Source organism: Xenopus laevis, chromosome 4L (assembly GCF_017654675.1).
Source record: "Xenopus laevis strain J_2021 chromosome 4L, Xenopus_laevis_v10.1, whole genome shotgun sequence".
NCBI classification, from domain to species: domain Eukaryota; kingdom Metazoa; phylum Chordata; class Amphibia; order Anura; family Pipidae; genus Xenopus; species Xenopus laevis.
Window position 1 is genome coordinate 21,359,417 of NC_054377.1, and position 27,973 is coordinate 21,387,389.

General features: G+C 34.9%; 1 protein-coding gene across 1 annotated transcript; it reads right to left on the reverse strand.

Moving 5' to 3' along the window:
* Nucleotides 1–325: 325 nt before the first annotated feature.
* Nucleotides 326–27,895, reverse strand: LOC108713853 (intestinal mucin-like protein). Its single transcript, XM_018257525.2, has 18 exons — nucleotides 26,952–27,895; nucleotides 23,470–23,644; nucleotides 21,971–22,212; nucleotides 20,682–20,865; nucleotides 19,764–19,959; nucleotides 17,761–17,936; nucleotides 17,573–17,642; nucleotides 17,315–17,427; nucleotides 16,066–16,097; nucleotides 15,171–15,348; nucleotides 13,153–13,257; nucleotides 9,973–10,013; nucleotides 8,149–8,274; nucleotides 6,875–6,970; nucleotides 3,493–3,621; nucleotides 2,790–2,829; nucleotides 1,806–1,929; nucleotides 326–627 (listed from the first exon to the last, which is right to left on the reverse strand). Exons 1-18 carry the CDS (start codon nucleotides 27,096–27,098, stop codon nucleotides 456–458), a joined length of 2,346 nt encoding a protein of 781 aa, XP_018113014.1. The 5' UTR covers nucleotides 27,099–27,895; the 3' UTR covers nucleotides 326–455.
* Nucleotides 27,896–27,973: the final 78 nt, after the last annotated feature.

The window sequence follows — 27,973 nt, forward strand, 5'->3', positions numbered from 1 at the left end:
TATGTGAGAAGGAGAAACTTTCTGGATAATGGGTTTCCCAAACCTGTCCTGCCATTTTTTCATTTGGAAAATGTGAAAAGTATTTTAAATAAAGATCCACTGAATTGTTTTTTTTCCATTTGTCAGATGAAAACATAAAAAATTGAATGTGACATTATTTAATCCTGTTATGTAAGTAGGTAGGAGTAGAGTTTAATGCACATTTGAGATGCATGTTGAGCTCACCTAAACATTGGAGTTAATTCATTCTTTTTAGAACACAATGAGGAAAACCAAAACATCAACTGAGAAATGCTTTATTTAAAGATATTTACTGCATATCCCATGCCAAATGTTTGTCTCTATTCTAAACTATTGTAAGTAATTTGTGTTTTTATAATCTCATTTGTGTATTTTAATGCATATAATAAAGCTGGTTTAATTTTTTTTCTTCTTCTGAGAAACATATTCAGAACTTATTTAAGTTGATCACAATTTGTTTCCACACATTTGCATTTATCAACGTCAACATATCGAAATTTAACACTAGTTCCATCAGGACAATCAAGGTATACAAATTTCTTTGTGGTCTTCTGTTCTTTGCAGCAGCTACATTGATGTGCAATGCTTCTGGAAAGAGGTGAGAACCTGAAAAAAATTATATAATAAAAATATTTACATTATAAAATAAATGTTTTAGTCAGTTTTCGGTCATTCAGTTGTTTTCTGCAATTTATTGCTATGATCCTATTAGTAAAAATAGCCACAGTAGAACAAAATGGCTTCTTGGGGTCATAGAAGTAAAGAGGGTCCAGTAAGGGATCATTTTCTGCAATGTGTAGCAAAGTGACCCCATCCTGCCTCATGGAGTCTGGACCATTGTCTGAAGAGCAGGCAATCAGAAATTTAGAAGGAATGACAATTTAATCTCATAATCCAGGCCTCCCGACCTAATGTAGTGTCAAAAAAGAATTAAAGTAAATGATGCTTAGGGGGTTATTTATCAAGGTCCGAATTTATCTCAACATTGGCTGCTCCAAACTCTGATCTAACCCGCTCGGGTTTTTAACGCTTATTTATTATTACATTTTACGAAAATTTGCTTTGTGGGAAAAGCTCAGATTTTCACGATTTTTCCGTGAATTTTCCCGAGTTTTCATTTGAAAGCTCCAAAATATTGTGAAATTGCCAGAAACCCCCGACACAACCAAAAATCAATGGTACTGTTCCCATTGACTTTTATGCAACCTCGACAGGTTTGAGATGCCTTGTTTTTATATTCGGGCTTTTTAGCCCTCGGAGTTTAAAAAATCCCGAAAAATTTGTGATTTTTTTTAAAAGTCAGATTTTGTGAAAAAACAAATCACAAATTTTTCGGATTTCGGGTATTCGGAACTTAGTAAATATCCCCCTTAGTGTAAGAGGTCTTGTAACTTCTATCTACAATACTGGATTGAGTAAAACATGGGGCATGGTTTGAATTCTAACAGACAGAAAATTCAATATATGAGTACAAAATAAATTTTCCAGAAGTTTATGAGTTTTCTTATGTGGTTTGGTAACATCTCAGACAGCTGTTTTTAAGATTCTTTGCTGTGCTAATGTAAAAGTTTATTGTAGCCATGTTTGTGAAATAGCATTGTGAGTATAGATCTGTTGAGGTTTTTTAAAGGACTATGAAAATAGGCAAATAGTGGCTGCTGGGCACATACACTAAAAAAGCAATTGCACAGGAATTTGACCTTCTTAATTGTTTAAAGTATGGTAGGTATTAGTAGTAGTACTAATATGAACCCCCAAATTCTAAAATGTTAAAGATTACTTACATAGAATAAGCTTCACAAGAACCTTTACAACGAGACAGCTCAATTTTCTCAGCTGATCTACAGTTATCATAACTTAGATAATCTTTGTATTTTTGTAATTTGCAAGAGTGCTCTTGTGGAATACCTGTAAGGGATCACATTAAAGTAAAAACAGACCCAATGTTATTATGTAGCATTATTGTAATGTTTAGTGGTTTTGTAATAATTCTAAATCAATGCAGAGGGAATAGAATGTTGGATATATTTTGCCATTCATTAAAAAAAAATAAGTCTTACTAAAAAGACCTGTAGATCACACAAAATGACAATAGTTTGCATCTGAGTCTGCTAGTAGCAAGTACAGGTATGAGATATGTTATCCAGAATGCTTGGGGTTTTCTGGATAATGGATATTTCCACAATTTGGAGCTTCATACCTTAAGAAGAGGTAAAAATTAATTTAAACATTAAATAACCCTATAGGTTGGTTTAGCCTCCAATAAGGATTAATTAAATATTAGTTTAGATAAAGTAAAAGGTACTGTTTTATTATTACAGCAAAAAGGAAATAGTTTATAAAAATCTGGATTATTTGGATAAAATGGAGTCTATGGAAGAGAGCCTTCCCATAATTCGGAACTTTATGCATAATGGCTTTCTGAATAACAGATTCTATACCTGTACTTTGAAGGCCTTAGTTGTAGCCGAGAATATTTCCCAAATGCAGCTGATGCAAAATGAATTGCTGCTTCCAAGGTAATAATCCAATTTATAGGATTATTAAAAATTGTCACTGTGTACTCACAGATGATACTCTATACAGTTTAATGTTTAGGACTGGGCTTCTTGATTGCGGAGATAACATATCTATGCTGTGCTACAGACTTACAGCATAGCAGGTTGTATATAGTGAGCAAAATAAGTATTTCAATGTTGTGCATCACTAATAACACTGACATGAATCTGAGTTTTTATATTGGACACAGAAATAAATAAAAATCTTACATAGTTTACAACAATCACTCTCATCAAGATGAATAGTTCCCTGCAAAAATAAACATAAATAATAGTGACACGTATACACTGCTATGCTATCACAAACAATAATACATTAATTGATACAGACATGGATTGGAGTAAAGGAAGTTATTGTAGATCATTAACAAAACCTAATGGAGATTGCAAAATTGTTTTATTTTTAGTTGGCATATTTGGTGAACTTCTTTCCTATTTGGAGTTTGTGAAATAACTTTACAAATATCTTTGAGACAATGTTAATACTTGCCTGCTTTATTTTTTTAATCCCTTAAATTAACTGTACTGTGTACCGTACAGCAATCATTCTCTGCTTCTTGTATAAGTGTATATGGTACTGCCTAACTTGAAAAAATCTAGAGAGGATTTTGCAGAACAAAAGCTTACAGTACTTAAACACAGTGCACCTAGCCTACTACAATACAGTTTTAGGTCAGGTCAACAGGTGTACATTATAAAAAGGCATTTTTTCAATCTTAAAGTGAGGTAGTAGATATCACTGAAAGAGTATATCTTCAAGAAAAGGAATATCATTTTTAAAAGGATAGAGAACATGGCACATGATAAACTTTTGGTACAAGTCAACTTATGAATGGATTAAGTAAATGAGATAAAAGTACAGTACACTGTAAAAATAGTTGTTGTAAAGCACAATGTAACACAATGTACTCACAGGCTCACAATCTTCTTCAAAAAAGAGTGGGCAAGTAATTTTGTAGACCAAGTGAATTAATCGATCATCTTCTTTCATGCATTTGTACACCGTGCAGTTATCATTTTTCAAGGGCATAATGTCCCCAGGCTGAAATGCAAGAAAAGAATGATGAATAGTTAGTAACATCAGAATTTCATCCTTAATCCCACACTCATGTACAATTAACACTTGAATTAATCGAGCTTTCGAGCATAAACCACCAAAAAAAAACCTGAACATCATGAAGGCTACATACATCTTCAAATGGTTGAAAGGACCACTGCCATTGACTTCTACATGACCTTGACATGGTTTAGCTGGAGTATTTTTGGATTTGAGCTATTTCCGGGTTCAGAGTATAATAAATCTCTAAAAAAAAAATATATATATATATATATATATATATATATATATATATATATATATATATATTTTTTTTTTTTTTTTAAATGTAAAATGCAAATACAAAGTTTTGACTGAAAAACTGACATTTTGTGAGTAAAATCAACTCAACTTTTGATTAATAACCCCTGTAATGTCCTTCTTAGAATCAAAGGTTAATATTTGCTAATGTTGGCAATATGGTCATCTTTATTTTAATTTACTATTTCCATAAACTGGAATTCCACATATGCTTGTAAGTAACCGTTTCTTTACTAGACTCCATTTTTTGTCAGAAAAATTCAAGAATATGAAGGATAGCCTACTGTATGTGGTAAATAATGCTATCTTGTAGTCAGACTTTGTCCTCAAAACTTAAAGTCATGTATGTACAACTGATTTAATAGATTTTACTACATTTATAGAGGTAAAAGTCTAAATTAAGTTTCCCTCAATATGATGCATAGGTGACCTTGACTATTCTATAATTTGATACCAGTTATATACAATATGGGGCACATTTACCTAGGGTCGAATATCGAGGGTTAATTAATCCTCGATATTCGACCGTAGAAGTAAAATCATTCGACTTCGAATATCGAAGTCGAAGGATTTTGCGATATTCTTACGATTAAATCCTTCGAATCGAATGATTCGAAGGATTTTAATCCGTCGATCGAAGGATATTCCTTCGATCAGAAAATTGTTAGGAAGCCTATGGGGACCTTCCCCATAGGCTAACATTGGCCTCGGTAGGTTTTAGGTGGCGAACTAGGGGGTCGAAGAATTTTTTAAAGAGACAGTACTTCGACTATTGAATGGTTGAATAGTCAAACGATTTTTAGTTCGAATCGTTCGATTCGAAGTCGAAAGGTCGTAGTAGAAGGTTGAAGTAGCCCATTCGATGGTTGAAGTAGCCAAAAAAAACATTCAAACTATTTTTCCTCTATTCCTTCACTCGAACTAAATAAATGGGCCCCTTAATGTATGAAGTCTCTTTATATAAAGTTTTTTTGCAGTAGACTTCCAGCAAAATTTGTTTATTATGTTCTTACTTAAAGGGATGTCCACTTTACTATTAAGAAGTTTTTATTATTTCCCTACTGGCAAAATAAGCATTTAGACAATAGGGGGCAGATTTATGAAAGATCAAGGTGAATTTTCGAATTTAAAAAAATTCAAATTTTTTGTGTGCTTCAACTATGGAATAGTGTAAAATCAGAAATTCGAATATCGAAATGTATCACCTACTGTCGCTTTAAAAATTCGACTTTGACCATTCAACATCTAAAACCTTACAAATTGCTGTTTTAGCCTATGGGGGACCACCTAGAACCTATTTGGATTCAATTGGTGGACTTTGAAATTTTTTTATTTTTTGGGGGGGATTAGATCAAATGCGCATTATTCCGGTTGGTCTTTTTGAATTCGAATTTCGAAGTTTTTCCAATTCGAAATTCAACCTTTGATAAATATGCCCCTAGGTATCTGTTAGCAAAAATAGCTAGTTTCTTTTGTAATAACTTTAGCACTTGGTCTGTGATTAAGGGCATAGTGCTTAAAATGTGTTAGGCCCATCATCCCAAGCTTATTGCCAAATAAAGTATTTTGTGGCTATACAGTTCTGCTCTAATTTTTGGACTGAAGATTTGTGATGGAGGGGAATGCCGTGAAATGTCCATCTGGTAGGAACAACTGAGGTAAGTCTAGGCATTGGGTAGATAATAATATTGCATCAGGATAGTAATTCTACCCAGATTATGAGGGTCTAAACCAGGAGGAAATTCTGGATTGTCCATTATTAATAAAAGGACTGTTGTAAATGGAATATGCCAAAGTTTGACAGAGATGGTTCTATATAATCCCCCAAAACACCATATCAAATGTTGTCTCTGTATCTGTTGTCATGAAAAATGAATAGGTTGTATTTATTTTGCTCTTGTTCCGTTATTTTAAGTATTGTGACCATGTTGAACCTTTCCAGTGAAGTATAAAGTCAATTTGTTTCAAATGTATGAGGGTTGAAAGGACTTTTTCTGCTATTAGTTTAGCAAAATATTTTTGTTTGACAGTGATTAAACAAATTGTCTTATTGGCAGTACAATTGTGTTTTCTAACTGGAGGGAGAAATGTGCTCCTCCTCTATTTCATAGACGTATTAAGGAAGTAATTAAATGGTGTTGTGTTTTAAAGTATAAGACATATATCCATCCATTGGACAGGGATACATAACCTGTGTTAGATACTTAATAGTTTTTATTTTCTCTTTCTTTCTATTAATGCCTGTCCATGAAGACAATAAGGGGGTTATTTCTTAAAGGTTGAGCTCTGTTTTTCCTGAGACATTGGAGTTTTCAAGGATTGTTTCAGTAGAAACTAAAATTTTTCAGGATAAAAAACAACTTGAATTTTTAGAGATTTATTATGCCCCGAAGCTGCAAAAAAGTTGAATCTGAAAATACTCCAACTAGAACCTGTCAAGGTAATGTAGAAGTTAATGGGAGAGGACCCTTGAAGATGTTTTTAGCCTTTATGATTTTCAATGTTTTTTCAGTGGTTTGGACGCGAAAAACTCGATCAATTTAAAGCTAATGAAGTTTTTTTCAGAGATAACTCGATCAATTTGAGTATTCAAGTTTTTGCCCCCAATTGCATTGATTCAATTATTTTTACATTCGGGTTATTTTATAATTAAGCAAACATTGAGGTTGTGAGTTTATTAGAGGTAGACAAAAACTCACAAACTCAACCTCTGATAAAGAAAAAGTAATGTATGTTTTGTTGTTATACAATGTATGCTGTATACTATATGTTTATATGACATTCACACATATGGCAGCACAGTATTCAGTATTCATTACTTAACTAACTTTTGCTCATCACTCAGATGAGCATGTTATTGAGTGCCAGGTGGCACAGGAAGTAACAGAACCTTGTACTAAACATCTGCCCAAAATATAAAAGGTTTAATGAAACTTACTTTTAAGAGGCTGACAGAATCTCCACTTATCACAACACAATCGGTCTGTTCGCATACTCCACAACACTGCCCTGGCATTTGCTTCAACCTAAAACCCTACAACATTGCATAAATGACATGCAAAAAATATTTTTAAACATTCAGGAAAACTTAAGCCCTAGCTTTTAGCTGTAAACTGGAGGGAAAGCTAATTTGTGCTATTGTGCCCAATTTGACCTCCTGTGCAAACCAAGGTCTCCAAACTAGTTGAATATTATCTAGATTGGGGCTGAAATTGGATGCGTATCGGGAGTACAGTATATCATATCAGTATGTCACTGCCCAGTACATACTGTATCTAGTCCTAGTTTAGTACATACTGTATCTAGCTGATTTTAAGGCAGATATTGATTTGACCCATATATGGGCCAATAGCTACCAACACTGTCTAGAGTTACTAAATGGGCAGCATACATCAGCCTGCGTATGGCCAGCTTAACACTAAAAGAACATAATACCCTGTAAGCTTAATGACTGTCAAAATGATCTGTGCTCTGTTAAAAAGTACTGTATCTGTGCTCTGTGGGACAACTCGTAGTCCTTTCTGTTGATGGCTTTTTTTTTGGGAAAAACAAATTCTTATTGTCTCCCTGCTCTTCCCTTCACTACCTCTTACCTGCTCACTCTCAAACAAGTCTGCATTAATCTGCATAATTTTATTATGAAAAAAGAAAATATGGAATTGTGTTTTTTTATCTGCTACTGCCATTTGCTGTCATACAGTGGACAACAATGGTGGAAAAACATCCTCTCCACCAGAAGGCAGCGGCATCCAAAATGCTCCATGTGTCTCTGCCATAACTTTGATATGGCAAAATGCACCAGGTTCACAAAATGCAGCCAACTCCAATGGTATGTGATTTCTTGTACGTGCTTATGTGCAACTTCCCCTTGCTTCATGATGTGCTAACCACCCCATGGGCTCATTTACTAGCAAACATACAATGTAATCATTGTTTGATGGTTTTGGGTTGTCACTTTTTTTGTACTTTATCATCTGCAAAAAAAGTGACCCTAGCACTGTTTACCCTCCGTAATTGTATGAGCTCTACTAACCCATGTTTATATTTATTATAGACAGGAGTGTCCCTTGCTTTTGCAGCTTTTGGTGTAGTATGCAACTAATATAATAAAACTACTGCAAACAATGGAGAAACATTTTTCCATAATCTAGGGAAAGAAACATCAATATTTATAGTGTAATTTGGAAAATATTTACCAAGAAATATACTCACAATTGGACAGTCTATGTCACATGATTGAGGGAAGCATGATATAAATAAGCCTTGGCTGTAAGTTTCATCCTTTGAACATATACAGACCTGGCAATTCTCAGGGTCTGAGAAAACTGATGATCCAAGCTAAAGAGTTTTGAGAAAGATGTAGAAGACTTTATATCAAAAAAACATTACTCTTACTCAATATATTAATTTTTTGTTTTCACCATTAGTCCCAGCAATGGCATGCAAAATGTCAAAGCAAGAACTGCAAAAAAATCTAGCTTGTTCATAATTTATAACAACTGAACTCTATTAGGAACTTTATTCCTATCAAAAAAAAACATGGTGCCATTCATTAATCAATCATTTTGTTCCATACCTTGTCCTCAAATGAGAAGGTGATATATTAAAATGCAAATGGCGGAATGTTGACGGATTGTCAGCAGTTTCAATTTATTCACATTTATTATCTTTTATTGACTACCAGGAACATTCTTGAAACATTCATCAAAGTAGATGATTAAAAAAGAAAAGGAGTTGTATTGAGACCCATCAGATATGGACACTAAGGGGCAGATTTATCAAGGGTCAAAATGAATTCGAGGGAATTTTCGAAGTAAAAAAATTCAAAGTATTTTTTTGGATACTTTGACCTTCAAAAAAGATACTACGACTTCGACTTCAAATTCGATTCGAAGTAAAATAGTTTGAATATTTAACCATTCGATAATCAAAGTACTGTCTCTTTAAAAAAAAACTTCGAAGAAAAATCGTTCGATCGATGGATGAAATCCTTCGCATCATTCGATTCAAAGGATTTCATTGTTCGATCAAACGATTTTACTTTGACCACAAATGGCCTAATTCGATGTAAAAAAAACTTCCAATTCGATGGTCGAATTTCGAAGCTTTTACTACTTCAAAATTCAACCCTTGATAAATCTGCCCCTAATTGAGGTTGTGTTCATTCAGGCTCAGTGCAGGTGCTGTAATTGACAACTCCCTTCCCAAAAAAAAAGGGATTGGCTTAAGTGAGCTCTCTGCCCAATAAGCTGGAAATACTTGTAAGGGTAAGGCCACACTAAGCGATAGCGCGGCGATTTTTCGCCGCGACTTTTAATCTGCAATCGCTGGCGAAACTTTGGTGCTGGCGTCTATGGGGAATCGCGCAAAATCGCCAGCGTAAAAACACACGCGGCGATCTTTTTTCTATTGTCGCTTGAAATCGCCTAGCGAGGCGATTTCGAGCGACAATAGAAAAAAGATCGCCGCGTGTGTTTTTACGCAGCGATTCCCCATAGACGCCAGCGCCAAAGTTTCGCCAGCGATTGCCGTTTAAAAGTCGCGGCGAAAAGTCGCCGCGAGTCAAATCGCCGCGCTATCGCTTAGTGTGGCCTTACCCTAAAGAGTTGCTTGACAACTTGTGAATGAATGTTCACTTGGTTCATTAAGTTGCTAAAGTATACAATTCATCCACAGGCCTGTCTGTCCTGGAGTAGGAAGAATTAAATCTAATTTTTTTTAGCATGTTATGTTCTGTTTATGAAAAAAAAATCTGTTGTGAATAAAAAAAACAAGCAACAGGTACATTGGATGTTGCTATTACTGATTTTTTAAAAAAACCTAACATTAAATTCTACTTGCTGATTGGATTGTATGAGATACACGGCTTGAAGGAGAATTTGCTGGTGTTAGTATGTCCTCCCATTAATTTTTGGTTTTTTGTAGACACTGCTTGTGACATTGTAAGGCAATCTCAAACTGGGTTTTCTTGTTATTTTATTTTTGTTTCTGTTCTACCCCTTAAATCATCATACATATTCTACTTGTAATACTTACCAGGTATTCAGCATTTCTATAAACACACACCTGTTTAGGAACTGCAATAGGAAACAAAAGAATATATGAGAGAAAAGTTAAAAAAAGAGAATAATTCTGAAAAAAAACACAAGTACCTGTACTTTACTCTTTATACATATACAGAACTTGTAGAAACCAGCACAATCCAAAAATTCCTGCTTACATTTCAAAACAAAAACCGAGCCAATAATCTATTAAAGGGATGGGTTCCTCTTTCAGCTACCTTTTAGTATGTTCATAGAGTGACCAATTATAAGCAACATTTCAATTGGTATTTACTATTTATTTTTTATAGTTTTTAAATATTTGCTTTCTTCTTCTGATTCCAGCTTTTAAATGGGGGTCACTGACCCCATCTAAAAAACAAATGCTCTTTACTATTTTATTGTAATTACTTCTTTATCACTCATCTTTATATTCCGGTCCATTCTTATTCCAGTCTCTTGTTCAAATCAATGCATGGTTGCTAGGGTAATTTGGACCCAAAATAACCCCAAAACCACAAATAATAAAAAATCAAAATGCATTGCAAATTGTCTCAGAATAGAAATGTCATATTAAAAAGTAACTCAAAAGTGAACAACCCCTTTAAAGAGTAAATAGATGTATAGTTGTCTTATTAGAATGCATTAATCTAGTACTAGTGATGGGCGAATTTGCGCCGTTTTGATTCGCCGAAAAATTTGCGAATTTCTTCGCACCCGTTTTTTCCGGAGATTTTTTGCGGGCGTTTAGCGAATTTATTCGCTGACTGCGAATCGCACAAATTCGCCACAAATTTGCGCCTGGCGAATAAATTCGCCCATCACGATCTAGTACAAGTATCTCCAGTTTTAACTTAATTTTGTGAAGAACGTACCTGGCGGTCTAGTGGGGGGGCGGCAGGGACACCTGCCGCGTCGAGCGGTCATTTGTTAGGCCGCAGACGCCGGTGTCTTAGGGTGCAGGCGCGCTGGTGTGATGACGCCAGAGCGCAATGGTGCAAAATTTAAACAGTATTTAAATCCCATTAGGGCTGTGGGACCTTGTCCGTGATAGGATCTTGTTTCTGGTGCTTTGTGCATTTTTAGCTTCTGTATTCTGATTCTGGTTTTGACCCCTGCCTGGCTAAACGACTATCCTGACCTCTATATCTGACCCTTGCCTGAATATCGACTTTCCATTCTGCTGAACCCTCCTGTCTGATTGATTACCCGGTTTTGACCTTTGCCTGTCTGATTTCAATTGACATCTGCATGCCTCCACCCAGCCTGTTCTGACGAAGATTCTGGTTTTGTACCATGACCCTCGGCCTAAAGACTCTAGCTAACAGTCGTGCCCCTCTGTCTATCCAGAACCTCTAGCCTTGCACCTCTCATTTAAGTCCTGGTGGCATCCAAGTAGCTGAGGGCTCCTTCCGAGGCCAAAGGCGGTCACACTACAGGTGAAGCACGAGCCAAGACCCGGGTGCTTGGCATTTGTTCTGGTGTTGGGTGCCGACAGTGACAAATGTGCTACTAGTTTAGTCATATGGAATGTTCAGTATGTACTATTTCTATCAGATAGATGTGTTGGACAAGACTGGTAAATGGGCTGTATTAATAGTGTGGTACCAGAATACCAAGAATTAGATAAACATGGGTAAGTGTTTTGAGGCATGTTTAAATCAGCAATAAATATGCTGAAAATTTGTCCCACAAACATTGAAACACTGGAGCTCTGTTATAAGATAATTTATTATAGACCAATAACGTAAAAGTAGCATTGATGGAAGGCCAGCATATTGAGTAGAGATTTAGCAAAATCAAAGAAACTTCCTTCCAGACATAACGGAATAGGGTATGGTCAGCTTATATTATTGTTTACCCCAACCAGATTGTGGTTATTATCCTGCACCACTGGTAGGGAAGCATTTTTTGGGTGACAGGTGCCCTTTAATGAAGATTGCTGAAACACAGGCAAAAGGCAGCAAAACAGAAAAGTTTTATTTAGTTTACAGTATGTAGTATCCAGACTCCTGACAAATTATCTAATTTTACTGAATTTAAAAATCCTATGCTACAATTGTATTCTGTGTGATATTTGTGTTCAAGGGCATTAAAAATCTAAATTAGTTTTAATGTGTCTCAAGGAAAATAAAAAAAAATGAAATATGCTCTTTTAAGAACTATTCAATAATAGGGACAGCCCATCTTTCAGAAGGACAGTCACGTCAAATATGGGGTTAAAGTACAAAACAAAGATCTGATTTTTGGACCGTGTGGACCGTGCGGAGATCGGTCGTTTTGTCGATCGGACAGGTTAGAAAATATTGGCTGCCGATAATATCTCTGCATGTATTGCTGATCGTCCGATTTTCAGAGGGAGACTGTCACCACTTTTGTCGGACATAACTTTCGTACGATTGCTGTCAGGGGCAGAACATCGGCTGATCTGTTCTTTTCTACTTTATTTGATTGGAATGGTTAGTGGCAGGTCGGGAGATGGGAAAGTCCGATCGTTCATACGATCGGATCTTTGCATCTATGGCCAGCTTAAGTCACAGTCCAACTGAAAATGTGTCTATGACACTGTGTGAAAATAGAGGTGCACAAGGGCTGATTAACAGGTACAAACTATAATAAAGGAAAAAAGGCCCTACTCTTTAAAGTGTTTAAAAATAAAGGTGACCTCTACTAACCCTCCTTATATATCAGAAGTCGTTTTAGAGGACCTAGCAATACACTGCTTGTAGGGCTTATTTAATTGATCCAAGTTCAAAGCTCTAGCTTGGATACAAATCTGAGTGGGCATTCGTACCTTGTAACCTTGTCCAAAAAGTCATTCTTTAAAGCATTAATAAAATCTGACAAAATCACATCACCCAGCAGGGCATTCCACACCTTACCTCACTCACTGTGAAGAACCACTTGCACTGTTTCATGTAAAAGTTTGGTTTCTCAAGTCTAAAGCTTATTTTGAATTAATTACTAGAACGGTGTCAGTGAAAATGTGTGAACACTTCATTTTTTCAAATTTTTCATTCTAAGGCATAAAACATTGTCCCATAATCAAAGTTAGGAAAAACATAAACTGAATCTTGATAAACCCTGTACATTTTCTGAATTTTGGAGCAAAAAAGTTAAAAAAAAAAAAGATTAACATTTCTGAACAAATATGATAAAAAATATCAACACCTACCACATTCATAAACAGGACAACAGCTTCCATTAACATATCCACCTGCAACTTCATATCCAAGATCACATTTAGGTAACGTGTCTGTGCATCTGCTTGTGTTGCACACTGTAGAAAAACAGTATTAATGGAATATAGTATAAAAATCAATGTACACTAAATCAACCAGCTCAGACAAAATGTTATGGTTTATAAAGATATCAAACATACCAATGGACAAAAATATACATCCCCCCAAAAATGAAAAGAAAAAAAAAGGTACATGTGGTTCCATCGTACAACTTTTGCCTTTAGGGACAATAGCAGAGTTTTAATAATGTCACTAGTGATGGACGAATCTGTCCAGTTTCGCTTCACCGAAAGATTTGCAAAACTCCGAAAAAATTTGTAAAATAACTAAAATTTTTCTAAACGCATTTAAGTCAACGGGCAACAATTCTGACATGAACGTCAATTTTTATAAAAGCAACTTTTGTCCAAATGCATTAAAGTCAATCATTTTTATGCACATGACAATTTTGATGCACAACACATTTTTTTGTTGCAGTGAATTTTCCGTGGTAAATTTTCACAGCAGTTTAGAGAAAACATTTGCAGGTGGCGAACTGTGGAAACTTGCAGCGAATCCATGCCTGGCGAATAAATTTGCCCATCATTAAGGGGCAGATTTTGATCACAAACAAAAATATATTTGACTTGTAATTAATGTTCAAACCCTTTTTTTTTTTTTTTTAATCTCATTATTGAAATCTTACCTTTTTAAACTTTAATTGAATCTCGGATCTAGAGAAATTTAATGGAATTGTAGCGCTACTAGCACAGCATTCATTCCTTTTATTCTCTTTTATCTCTAAGGCCTTGCTTTTATCTCTCTGCCTTGCTACCACGTGTGGTGTCCCAGGGCTTAGAACAACGCAGCTAGTTTCTTCGGGACAACACCACCTCTATACTATTTTCTAATTTCTAACTTTTATTCATGAATTGCTGACGCTTTATTTTTAATTGATTGCTCACTTTAAAATTATAACTACAGCACTAGCACCTTATATAGCACTTGAGCACCTTAATCTTTTTAATTATTGATATATAACACAATCGATTAAAATACCATTAATTGTATGTTGGTGCTAAATTGATTGAGAACTAAGCATATGTTTATAATAGCAATAAGCATTATATAATTAGATCTCAATTAATTTTAGTAAGGTAGTGTGGGGTTTTACTGTTTTTTCTTGTTTTTAGTAAGGGGCTGATTTATCAAGGGTCGCATTTCAAATTAAAAAACTTTGAGATTTGAATTAAAAAAGACCAGCCAAAATTTTATTTTAAAAAAAAAATCAAAGTTTTTTTTGGTCGAATAGGTCCGTTTTCAAATCAAATTTTAATCAGATCAAAGTAACAGCGAATTCGATTGAATTTGATTCAAAGTTTTTTCAAACAAACTTTCAGAGTCCACTAATTGATTCTAGGAGGTCCCCCATAGGCTAAAACATCAATTTGGCAGGTTTTAGATGGTGATTGGTCGAAGTTGAATTTTTAAAGAGACAGTACATGGTAAATTTGAATTTTTTAATTAGACTATTCCCTAGTCAAAGTACACAAAAATTAGCTTGAAATTCAAATTTTTTTTTAATATGAATTTTCACTTCGACCTTTGATAAATCTGCCCCTAAATGTCACCTAATTGTGTTGAAATGAACTGCAATGTCCTCAATATCTTCGGTATAGTTTATGTTTGTTAAAAATTGTTGGGTGCTTTTCTCCCTTTAAAGGTGGTGCACAAAGGAAATACTTAATATACATATTGCACTCAAACATTATTTGTCTGGTACAAGGATTCACATTCCTTTTTCATTTCTTGTTCAAAAAATTCACAGCAGTGAAAGAAACTGAATGCAGTATGTTTAACAAGGAATACAACACAGTTGTGTTCAGTCCTTGAGCAATATGTAGTTCAAATTCTTATCAAACAGTATTAGTTAAAGAAAGCAAAAGTTCTGAAATCTATTGGTTTCACTTACTGCAGATGGTCTCTTTACAGCATGGATTGTCAGGTCTAGCTTGTGTAACAGGATAAAAACCTTCCAGATCACAAACTTCAACTATCTTCTCAGGGCATATTTTCTCATTACAAAAAATTCCAATGCCACCTTCCCGACAGATGCAATCTTTACAGTTAAATTCAAATCTCTCTCCAAACTGTTTGAAACATAATCGTTACCCATTAATCAACCAAAATGTCATATCTTTACCAATGTGTATCAAGAAAGAGATTCAATTCTAAAAGGGACCTCACTGCTTTTTTTTTTTAAACCTTTAAACGACATATAAAACAGAAACATGTATCCCTTCTACTGTATGGAATTCAGGGTGCCTCAGTTGCAGACAGTTAATTAGTTGCAAATAATATATAATACTGAAATTCTCACTTTCATCTCTTTTTTCAAGGGGTGTTTCTTACCCCTTGTTTTTCTCCTTACTCTTCTATTTTCTATTTCAGTTCTGTTTTTACCCTACTCTTTTTTACAACAAACTTCCATGTTACCCCTTTAACCCCTTTGGTTGAATTCGCTTATTTTACTATACAAGTTTTCACTTCTCCTATCCCACCCTATCCTTTTTTCGTATTATTGAAAATATAAATTAATGTATGTTTAGTTTTGTACTATCAGTTTTACAAAATTTCAGTATGGTTTCCTTTTGTGACTGTTCCATTGGCCAAAACCTGCTATTTAAGGGAAAATAACTGATTGAAACCCCATAATTGGCCCCTGTGACCAGTTTGATCTCTAACCATTTCATATTAGCATATTAGAGTCATAGCATATTAGATATCATAAAGACAGGAAAGGGTGGTGTTTTAAAGAACATAAAAACAAATACTAAATAAGCACAAATGCTTGGCTCACGTCCTACCTGTCTGGGTATGTTGTCTGGCCCAATACATCCTATATGAAAGGTATAAAATGAAACAATAAGACTAATATCAAGCAATGTTTTACTTATTTGATTATTACTTACCAGTATAAATACAGTCAACCTACAATGCTGCACCCTGATATGGCAAATTAACTCCTTACTAACTTATAACAAAGCAGGGAATGCATAATACATTTTATGAATAGAAATTCTGAAAAAAAAGGGCAAACGTTATCATTCTTCTTTATTTATACAGTGGCAATGCTTTACAGAGATTATACATCATTCACATCAGACCCTTTCCCAATGGAGTTTAGAGTCTAACATTTTCACAGTCAATTTTATCAGCAACCAATTAATCTGCCTATATGTTTTTATAGTGTGGAGGGAAATTAGAGTACCTGACACATGGAGAACATACAAACTCCTTGCAGATGGAATCAACCTGGGACCCCAGCACTAAAAGGCATTAGCTGTAAGCATTGTATGTATTAAAATTGTGAATTAACTATGCTTTCCTGAGTGTGTTAATTAATTTATACAACCAGATGCAAGTAGCCATTTGTCAGAATGGTTCCAACTGCTTTGAGCAGTGGAACACATTTGTAGTGGGTGGCAATACTCCCGATGTGGGAGAAGGGATTCACATCATTTAGGGGGCTAGTTATGAAAGTAGAATTTTAGAGTAATGTAAACTCCAATAAATTTGATTTTATTCACAACTCAAATGGTATGTTATTTATGAAAAAAATTTAATGTCTAACATTCAATTGAGTAGTCCTGACCTGAAAACTCAAATCAAATTCAAATCAAGTTTTCCTCCAGAATAAAACATTGACTTTTGACATTTTTTTTCTCCCATTGGCATCTATGGGTTGTCATTTTCTAAGTGAAACTTGGCAAAAATTTGGCTCATCACTGATATTAACATCTTCAAATAGTTCAAGGGACCTCTGCCACTTCTACATGAACTCGGCAGGTTTTAGGTGGAGAATAATCAAATTACAACTGTTTCCATGGTCAAGGTGTTCTAAATCTCACATTCTAAATCAAATTCGAGTTGGTGGTTTTAAATACAAATTTGTGAGTTTTGACCAAAAAAATTGGAAATTTTAATTCGAATTTAGGAAATCTGCCACTAATTGTTAAATGGTAACGGTTTATGAATGGTACAGATTGTAAAAAATACCAATTATTGTTAAATTGGCTTCTTGTATTAAGAAGAAAGAATGCAAATTGTTCTTACCACAGTCTTCAACACAAACATCAATGGTTGAGCTAAAGGGCTTTGTGCCATAAGGACAATAGCATCCTTCTGCCAAATGCCTTCCATTTATAATTAGTTCGTCTTCGTCTGGCCTGAAAATGAATTTGCAGTCTTTTTTTTTTAATCATTTTAACCATCCAAACTGTCATGTGTACAAAATAGCTCACACAACTATTTTTCAAATAATTACTTTATTAAATTAAGCTAGAGTATGACACATAATCCATTGTTACTTACATAGTTTGGCAGGTTGGTGTTACAGATGGACCACAAGGAAGATAGACTTTCTCTGGAGGACATGTCATATCTGGATACAGAGATAAATAATATAATCATTTAAATGATACCAGTCATCAAAGACTGTGGTATTTAGCATTATGGCATAAAATAAAGTTTCATCTCAGAACAAACAGTAGGGAACTTACTACAAGCTGGTGCTTTGCTCCTCCAGTCAATACAAATACTCTGATCCAGACAAAGTGAAGCATACATCTGTATTGTTTTACATTCAATATTAGAGTCTGGCACATGGCAGCTGTCAAATATGCAGGCTTGGTAATAAATGTCTGGGGTTAATACAAGATTGCACTCCTTGAACGTTCTATAAAATGAGAATACAACAGTACTTATTTCAGTACAAATAGTCTTTAAATGCAGAATGAGCCTGATGAGGAATTGTTAGCAATAAATCATATCATCTTACATAATTATATAATACTAGCCAAACTTGATCAACATTTATATTGTATGGCATTTCATCTTAATAATTTGAAATAATTTGAAGTATTAAAAAGTTGGGCAGGACTAGAGGCTAAGTGACAGTTCTCAAGATATTTATGGACCTCCCAATGGCTCTATAGAATTACTCCTTAAAATAATTTCATTGTTTGCCACTGGACAATATGTTGCATACTGGGCAAATAATGAAAATCTGACCCACTATAATCCCTTTTTAAGTAATGAATAAGTCAGTGTGTGACTGAAGAAATCAAAAGTAAAAATGGGAGCTGTCTGTAGTATACGGCAAAATAAAACAACATAATACGGGACACATTTATCAAGGGTCGAATATCGAAGGTTAATTAACCCTCGAAGTTAAATCCTTCAAATATCGAATTTGAAGGATTTAGCGCAAATACTTCGAGTAAAAATCGTTTGATCAAACAATAAAATCCTTGGAATCGAATGATTCGAATGGTTTTATTCGACTGATCAAAGGATTTTTCTTCGATCAAAAAAAACTTAGAAAACTGATGGGGAAGGTCCCCATAGGCTAACATTGTACCTCGGTAGGTTAAAATGCTGAAGTAGGTAGTCTAAGTTTTTTTAAAGAGACAGTACTTTGACTATCGAATGGTCGAATAGTGAAACGATTTTTAGTTTGAATCATTCGAATCGAAGTCGAAGGTCGTAGTAGCGTATTCGATGGTCGAAGTACCCAAAAAAATACTTTGAAGTTTTTTATATTCTAAACCTTCACTCGAGCTTAGTAAATGTGCCCCTAAATGTAGTAAACTGAGTGAATTAGTCAATGTTCATAAAAAAATTTAGTGCCTAATTTATGTGAGTATTTATAATGCTGAACATTTATAACATTAAAACTTTTGCATTTAGTTGGAAATCTTTTTTGTAAGTCACAACAATAAATATCTGAAAATATCCTATTTTGAATTGTTTGTAAAAGTGTATAGCATGGTGTTATGGGATTTAGGCACTATCTTGGTGGATAGTCGTATGGCAAAATCAAGTTGAACAAAAACATTAGAAGTTATGGAGCTGGAGCCTGGAGCTACAGTGACTTGATTTTCTCTCTCTCATTTGGTTATTTTGTTGTTTGACATTTATCAAAACTGATACTATTCAAACTCTTTAAATTCACATACATACTTTAGATTGTGTTATATACAGTAGTTACATCGTTAAATCAGATTGAACTAATACAAAGTCCATCAAGTTCAACCTCTCCAAATGAAAGCCAGCATCTATACAGACATATACCCATATCTATACTAACTATAAAATTAAGTATCACAAAAGCCTTTGGTATTATGTCTGTCCAAGAAATCGGCCAAGCCACTAACAGCATTAACAGAATCAGCCATCACAACATAACCCGACAGTGCTTTCCACAGCCTCACTCTCCTCACTCTGAAGAACCCCTACGTTGCTTCAAATGAAAGTTATTTTCTTGTAGTCTAAAGGGGTGGCCTCTGGTGCAGTGACCCTCTTTATGGATAAAAAAGTCCCCTGCTATTTGTCTATAATGTCCTCTAATGTACTTGTAAAGTGTAATCATGACAGTCTACCCTCATAATTGAAATCTTCCATCCCTCTATGTATGTTATGTAATAAGTAAAGCAATATCTGAAATATTACAGTATCCCTTAAAATGAAGTGTTTGAACTTAAGTTCCAAAAACAGCCCTTACGGTCCAATGATGAGTTCACACAGAGATGAAGGAAAGCATGTTGCTACAGGTGTATATGTTGTTGTTGTCTTTGTGCTAGGGCATTTAGGCCTGTTTGTATTAGGAACAATCCAAGAGGCAGCCATTAGTGCACAGTCATCTATGACTGTACCATTTCTCAGCATGCAATCGTCAGCTTGATTGTTGCTACAAATACCTGTACAAAGTAGAAAAAGGGTTTTAGGTTTAAACATTACATTATGCATATTTTGCAAACTTTAGTATATCAACACAGACAGAATTATAGCCACACATTAATATAAATTAGGGATGCACTGCATCAATTTTTTTATTTGACTGGAGTCCTCCATAAAAAGATTTAGCAGAATTCTCAACTGAATCCTAGCCACAATAAATAAAATTTTTTAGCAAACTTGAAAAACTGCATTTGTTTTGAACACATTTTTGCTGATTTTCATTGCCAAGCGTTTGGAGTATGGAGTTGTGGCCAAGTTTTTATAGTTTAGAGTTTTTATATGTATAACTTAAGAAAACTAAAAGTGTGGATGCATCTTGAGCAACCGGCATGCTTAGAAATCGTTATGCCTGCAAAGCATTTCACATTTGTGCATACTACAGCCTTTAATATATGTGGAAAGGGTTAGTGGCTAACAACAAGGCTTCTTTGTGCACCCAGAAAATAAGAGCACATGATACTTGAGATACGGTTCACAATGTAAACATTACCAACTACCACGGTGCAGGAATAATGACTCTCTACCACTCAAACTACTGTAACATGGAATATGAAGACAAGAGGGGCAAATCTACATTTCCACTGCTACACAAAGTGTTTGTTATCAGGGGGCATCTCATTTTAATTTAGAGATTATTTTTTTAGTATTTTGTGTCAATTAAAGTAAATGCCCTATTACTTACCACACAGTCCCTGTGTGTTACTTTTGAAGCGGCCATAAGGCAGGCTAATAATAAAGTGTTCATCCTCAAATTTTATTTTGACAGCCAATGGGATTAACTCTACCACATAACCTTTGCCAGAACTGGAAATTTCCACATCATTTTTCTTATAGGGAATCCCCACAATATCTCTGTTTACCATCACCTAAGAGACAAAAGGACACAACTAGTGTGTGTAATTGTGTATGTATACCTGTGTAAAATTTATTAATTACAGTATGTACAGTAAAATTAATGTTTGATATATTGATGACAACAATGCAACACAAAAATATGTTATTTTAATGACCATTAACAATATAACCTAACTTTGCTTATGCAACATGGACATAAATTCTTTAAAGTCTGAATCCAAAAAACTAAGAGTTTTTTAACTATAAAATATGATTTTTTCGAGATTTATTATACCCCGAGGATGGGAAAAAACTCTAGGATCTGCTGAAGTTGTATATAAGTAAATGGGAGAGGTTCTTATCCTATTTGGAAGTTTCTGTGGTCTCCACTAGAATTAGCCCAAAACTCTGACTATTTCGGGCTTTCCAGCAAAAATCAGAAAAATTTTTACTTTTCGGGAAAAAGTCTGAAAAAATAGATTTTATCCAGTGTTTTAAATCATCCTTTCTTTAATAATAAAGGTCCAGTCGTGGATTCTAGTTTGGTCGGACTTTTTATGTAAATACTCAAATACTTATATAAGGCTCCCCCATAAACAAGGGCAAAAAGGTAGAAGTTGCCTGAGCCAACCATCCCTGTTCATGTGTGAACGCTTTTTATAGTCCAAGGAGAAGTTCCAAAAAGCTGCCCAAAACTTATTTTAAAGAAGAAGAGAATTTATCAGCTAGGTGGTCCATTCTATGAAGTAAGGGATCCTGTATATATATATATATATATATATATATATATATATATATATATATATATATATATATATATATATATATATATATATATATATATATATATCACCCCTACTTTTTCAAAATAAAGAACACATAATAAATTAAATATCCAATATAAAATATCCTACCACCCTTTAATAAAAATACATATTGTTCGAGATCTGACAGAAAACAGAGTCTTAGCGTTTAGCCATTCTCAGCAGAGAATGTCATCTGCAGCTGGTGGCAAAATTACAGGCACTTCTTTCAACTACTTTAAAATTAGACAATCCAATACAAAAATAAGCATAATGCATATTTATATGATGTGCTGTCACATGTTCCTTACATTTAGAACATTTCCCATCATACCTGTAAAGGAGAAGACTTGAAGCTTTCAGGCCCAATCTCAATTTTCATTGATGTATAATGAATTATGAGATTACGTGTGCAAGAAACATCATCTCCACAGTTATAGTTGTCTGCATAGATACCAAAGTTCTGTATTTCTTTATTGATCTCTTCTACTAAGACGTAGGTACATTCACCTTGGAAATCATAGGCAGTTCCATCAAATGTTACATAGTGAGGGTCACCAAAGCCCTTGCACTCACCTAAGTAAAAATTGATTAATCCTAATTGAGTACAGAATAAAATAAATAAATACATGCATAAATACAATAAAATAATATATTTTAGGCTTATATTATAATAGATATATAAAAACCTTCTCAAAGCCCCCCAATAAAGATTAATAAATTAGTAATCACTATTTAATGATTTAAGGCTAGGCTACTATATTTATATATCATATAGACCTGACATTTACATGGCAATCTTTAGACCTTAGTCCATGACCTAAGTAGATTGTAATAACTTCCCTGCAACATTGAATACATACTTGTTAGGGTTAATAAGAATCACTATCCTATCACTAAGATTTTGTATTGTGAGGAGCACCTGGAAGAAATCTACACAAACTTGGGAAGAATATACAGAATACAGATACATTACACACACACACACTCTGTTATCACCCCCCATTGGGTGCCAACTGATAGTTGCCTGAAACCCATTACAACAAGTCATTAAAGGGATCGTGTCATTGGAAAACATGTTTTTTTCAGAACACATCAGTTAATAGTGCTACTCCAGTAGAATTCTGCACTGAAATCCATTTCTCAAAAGAGCAAACAGACTTTTTTATATTTGATTTTGAAATCTGACATGGGGCTAGACATTTTGTCAATTTCCCAGCTGCCCCATGTCATGTGACTTGTGCCTGCACTTTAGGAGAGAAATGCTTTCTGGCAGGCTGCTGTTTTTCCTTCTCAATGTAACTGTATGTGTCTCAGTGAGACATGGGTTTTTACTATTGAGTGTTGTTCTAAGATCTACCAGGCCGCTGTTATCTTGTGTTAGGGAGCTGCTATCTGGTTTCCTTCCCATTGTTCTTTTGTTTAGCTGCTGGGGGGGGGAGGGAGGGGGTGATATCACTCCAACTTGCAGTACAACAGTAAAGAGTGATTGAAGTTTATCAGAGCAAAAGTCAAATGACTGGGGGCAGCTGGGAAATTGACAATATGTCTAGCCCCATGTCAGATTTCAAAATTGAATATAAAAAATCTGTTTGCTCTTTTGAGAAATGGATTTCAGTGCAGAATTCTGCTGGAGCAGCACTATTAACTGATTCATTTTGAAAAAAAATTTTTTCCCCATGACAGTATCCCTTTAAGATAGAATAAGTGAAGACCTACAATGATATATAATGTAAAACAATTATTGGATAGTTTTTAATGAACCCTATTGTCTATATACTTGCTAAAATAGTTTGTGGTTAATATAATCCAATAAATGAGTAAATTACTTACAAGGACACTCCCAATGCCAACAGCAGCCATCTTTATCAGTTACATTTAATGGTGGAAGTTCATTGGTGCAAGTGATATCAGATGGGGGGTCACAATGTTTGGTGGTGATTTCTATTAAATTGTTTTCTATGCATCTGGCCATCATGCAGTTACACAGCATCCATGTTTCATTATACTATAGAAAATGAAATAAATGGTAAACTTTTGTTCAAGATTATGTTAAAAGTGTAGGAAAAGCAAAAACATACACATAACCTGGCATGAAAAACATTGCTTTGCAGTTGGAGTATACAGTATGTATGTGGAATGAAAAGTGAGTGTGTTCTCAAGATACAGTACTTTTTACAAACAAAACATAAAACATGCCTTACAACAGATTGCTACGGGAGACAAAATTCTGACAATGAGCTGTGAGTTTTTGCTACATTAAATGTAGAAGACACTTGCTGTTGTTCATTTGGAAATAGGATGCAAATATGAGTTGATGGCACCATAAAGTACTTGTTGTGTGTAGGTGGTTATCTGGAAGCGGTAGGCAAAGGAGTGATAGCTGGTGTGATGTTTACTTACATACACCTGAAATACTTCTATACAGTTGTTTACTTAAAACAATTTATTGGAATGTGGTGGTAATGACATGTTATTTGTTGGTACAATAGTCCCAATAGTCCTTGAATACTTCTATTTATTGTGCATTTAGGAGACTATACTATAACCTTAGAGATACTTCGGTGCAATTGGTTACTTGGAAATATGGTGAAATTACTAAATTTAAAAGAAAAATCCCTACTTTCTTCATATGGAAACTGGTTGATGTGGTGATGGAGTAATTGGGTGATCACTGACAATGAAATGTGATTTGCTGTAATTTACCCCAAGAAATACTTCTATGTAATAATTTGCTAATGAGATGCCAAAATACCACTCAAATACAGTAGCTCAATTGGAACAAAGACTGGTAAAATATGATAAAATATAGACATTTCTGGCAAAGATTCCGGGCATATTATGTGACAGTGTCCCATTATAGCCCCTTTCTGGAAAAGCATGATAGACCTTATATGTGGAATCTTCTTTCAAGAAGTCAAACTAGACATTATATCTACTTTGGTGGTTAAACCTCTAGACCACTTCACAAGTGAAGAACAAAGGCTTCAGAATTTTACTTTTAACAGGTGCTGTCTACAATGGAAGATGTGAGATACATGGAAACTATGGCAGCTAGATTAAGAGGGACACTTCCTCAGTTTGATAGGATAGGGTCTACATGGGGCTACTACATCTAAGGTTAAGAATGGGCACATAGCACCATAGGACAAATAACCCTGTTTGGTTGGCCTACCTTAGTACCAATGCACATCATTATATATTTTACATCTCCTTGGGATGTTACATTATAGAGCGATGCAGAATTATGGGTGTATGTGTAATAAACCTTTGCTCTTTTGATGTAGGCTGTACCATATATTCTTTTTCTCCATATATATTTACTTATACTTCAACAAAATGGAAAAGTTGAAAAAAAGGAGATTATTATTACACATTATTCGATGCACTAGACAGTAAAAAAAATTACTTTGACTTGACTTGAATTTACTGAAATTTCTGAAACACTAGCAGTAATTATCACAGATAATCATCTGGCAACAATGGATTATAAAGCAAATGAGGAAAAAAATTTTATTTCACACTTTTGTTATAATTGTATTAAAGTCCAACAAATACTCCATTTAAAACTCTGCCCTTCAGACCCGTCATCTTGTTGAGGGATCATTCATTAAAAAATGAATATGCATCTGCAATGGACTGTAATGGAGTCCAATTTTCTGACAAGTAAATTTAACTAATTTGATCCCCCCATTAGAATGTAGTGTAACTGACCTATTAATAGCCAATATTCACCACTCATTTTCCAATAAATTCACAATCTTGTCTGTCCATGATAGGCCCTCTAGGAGCTAAGCCTACCTTCCACCTATGCCACTGCAGCATGTTTGACCATTAACACTGCTTTATTAGGGGAATAAAAGGCATGGCTCAATCTTATACACATTTCAACATTCTTGGTGCCTTTGCAGGTCCACAACACACGACCAGGCATGTGAATTTATTTGAAATTATTATACTGATAATTGTTTTAAGGTGAAAGTTTATCAAAACACATAAAATATGTCTATGCTGTTGAATATTTGATAAGTGAGTTCTTTGCAAATAAATTTGGGGTTTGGCTAGTATATACCCTGAATTATCTGTGCAGATGGTCACTTGGAAATTGAGAATATGATAAAACACTCCTATGCAACAGTTAGTTCTCTAATAAGGGACAAGCAGCAGCAATGGTCTTGTTGTATCTATACTTTAGCTGCTAAGGGGGCTCTGGACCTTTAAAGGATGGTGCTAGAAAGGGGAAGCAGGAAATGGGGGCTTTAACAGAAGTAGGTTTGGATTGGTAGGAAAGGGAGAGTTTCACAGGAAGTCAAGTCAGGTTAGGGTTGGGTAAGATGTTAGTGAACAAAAGGAAGAGGAGGCCCCTTTTTATCTATTGGAAGGCAAGGAACATTGATCAATCCACCCTCCCTTTGGGTAGACTTGGCGACAGAATGATAGGGCACTGCTGTATTGTAACAGCTTGCAAAGGAATGCTTGCCAGGGGTGGGTGCTAGGACACAGTGTTTGGCACATGGGTGTCAAAATGGTGGATGGTAACCTCCTTGGACAAGGGTTCTAGGAGGCTTGTGGATTACAAATGCCAGCTCACACTTGTCCACCTGATGTTGCTATGGCAGGCAGCCATGGTTTATTATGTTGTCTGTTTGATAAAAACTGTGCCCTGTTTGATCCCATCCTGGACATCCTCATTGCCTCTAATAAGGTAGGGGTGTTGTGGAAGGATTAAAGGGGAAGCAAAATAGGCATGTGGTGAGTGAGAAGCTTGCCAGTTTGATGCTGCACTGTCAAGCTTGTTTACTACTGCCAGTTCTCTTCAACATTTCTGCTCCTCTACTTGCCACATGGAGGAGTGAATCCCTGAAGAGGAGGCAGTGGTAGCTTTGTCACTGAGGCCATCTAGGATGCCTGCATCCCCCAATGTGAATGAAAGCTCGGATCTGAAAACCGGGTCTTAAAGGGACAGATATTTAAATTTTATATTTAATTCAAAAAGTTAACAAGAGGTCCATCATTTTGAATAATATATTGAAATATTTATGTTGGTGATGGCCTACTTGATTTTTATAAAACCCACATCTTTTTTTCCATGGCAAAGAATTTTTACTGAAAGAAGAATTAAGTATATTGGGGGAGGGTTAACAGATAAACAGAATAACATAATAAGGGCGGTCATCTAATATAGAAACAAAGTAGGTTTATTACTGGTGTTCTAAATCAAATAATTGGTTGATATAAGTTACGAAATTTCCTGGACAAACTTTCTGTTTTTTTATGACATTTCCCCATAAATGCTATAAATATATTTTACTTACTTTGCGTGGGGGATCTAGGGTGCAGATACCAGGTGTAGGCTTAGGTGCAGTATCAGATGAGACGTGTAAAGAGGAGGTTGTAGGTGCAGAGATAGGGGTTGAAGGACAACCATAAAAATAATCTGCAATGAGTACTTTGCAATCCATAGTACATATGTGGTCAGAGCATGAATCACCACTATTGAATCTTTTTTGTGTGCCTATAAAACAAACAAATTTAGAGACAAAATTAAAGCAAATGAATGCTTCAATCAAATTGATTAAACACAATGCTAAAAATGATTGTGTAGTATGTGCAGTACTTCTTACTGAAAAGTCCTTATTTTTGCGTTAAAAAAAAAACCTCCAGCTTCAAGTGGGCCTAAGGCTGCGGGCACATGGCGCATTGGCAAGGCCGCTCTTAGTCTGCAGGGTTTTTTTGGTTTTTTTTGCAGTTTGAGAGAAATTAATCCGATTTCTTCTGTAGCTCAGCAAAACTGCAGTGACACGTACAGTTTCCGCCTCCGCAGAATCGGGAAGGAAAAAAAAAATAAGACTAAGTAGCGGAGCCAACATTCTCTTCCGCTTTATTCGCTACCCCAGGCCTGATAAATGTTCAGTAAAGTGAAAAGGCTGGATTTTTTGTAGAAGTTTTCACTCTACTGTGCATGCACACCCACGCAAAGTATGAAGAAGCATGAAAAGGATCATTCCACGATGCTTGCTGAGAAGAACTTAACTTTTGGCACCCACCTGTAATTTGTGTTTTGCAATTAAAATTCATAACAACTACCTAATGAAGAATACTATATTGCAAAATGCTAATATTTGTTCTTACATATACAATTTTGTTTCCAGGTATGGGATCAGTTATCCAGAAACCCATCATCCAGAAAGAAATGAATTACCCTGTCCCCCATAGACTCCATTTAATATAAATAATTCATAATTTGAAAAAATAATTTTCTTTTTCTCTGGAATAATAAAACAGGTACCTTGTACTTGACCCCAACTAAGAAATAATTAATTCTTATTGAAGGCAA

What these genes read in the sequence shown, in the direction of transcription:
- LOC108713853 (XM_018257525.2), bottom strand. Translation starts at nt 27,098, where the DNA reads ATGGATTGCAAAGTACTCATTGCAGATTATTTTTATGGTTGTCCTTCA. An exon ending in GAGCAAAGCACCAGCTTGTA is followed by an intron (nt 17,643 to 17,760) that starts GTAAGTTCCCTA and finishes CTCTGTATCCAG; the next exon opens with ATATGACATGTCCTCCAGAG. An exon ending in TCTTGTGAAGCTTATTCTAT is followed by an intron (nt 628 to 1,805) that starts GTAAGTAATCTT and finishes AATTTTTTTCAG; the next exon opens with GTTCTCACCTCTTTCCAGAA.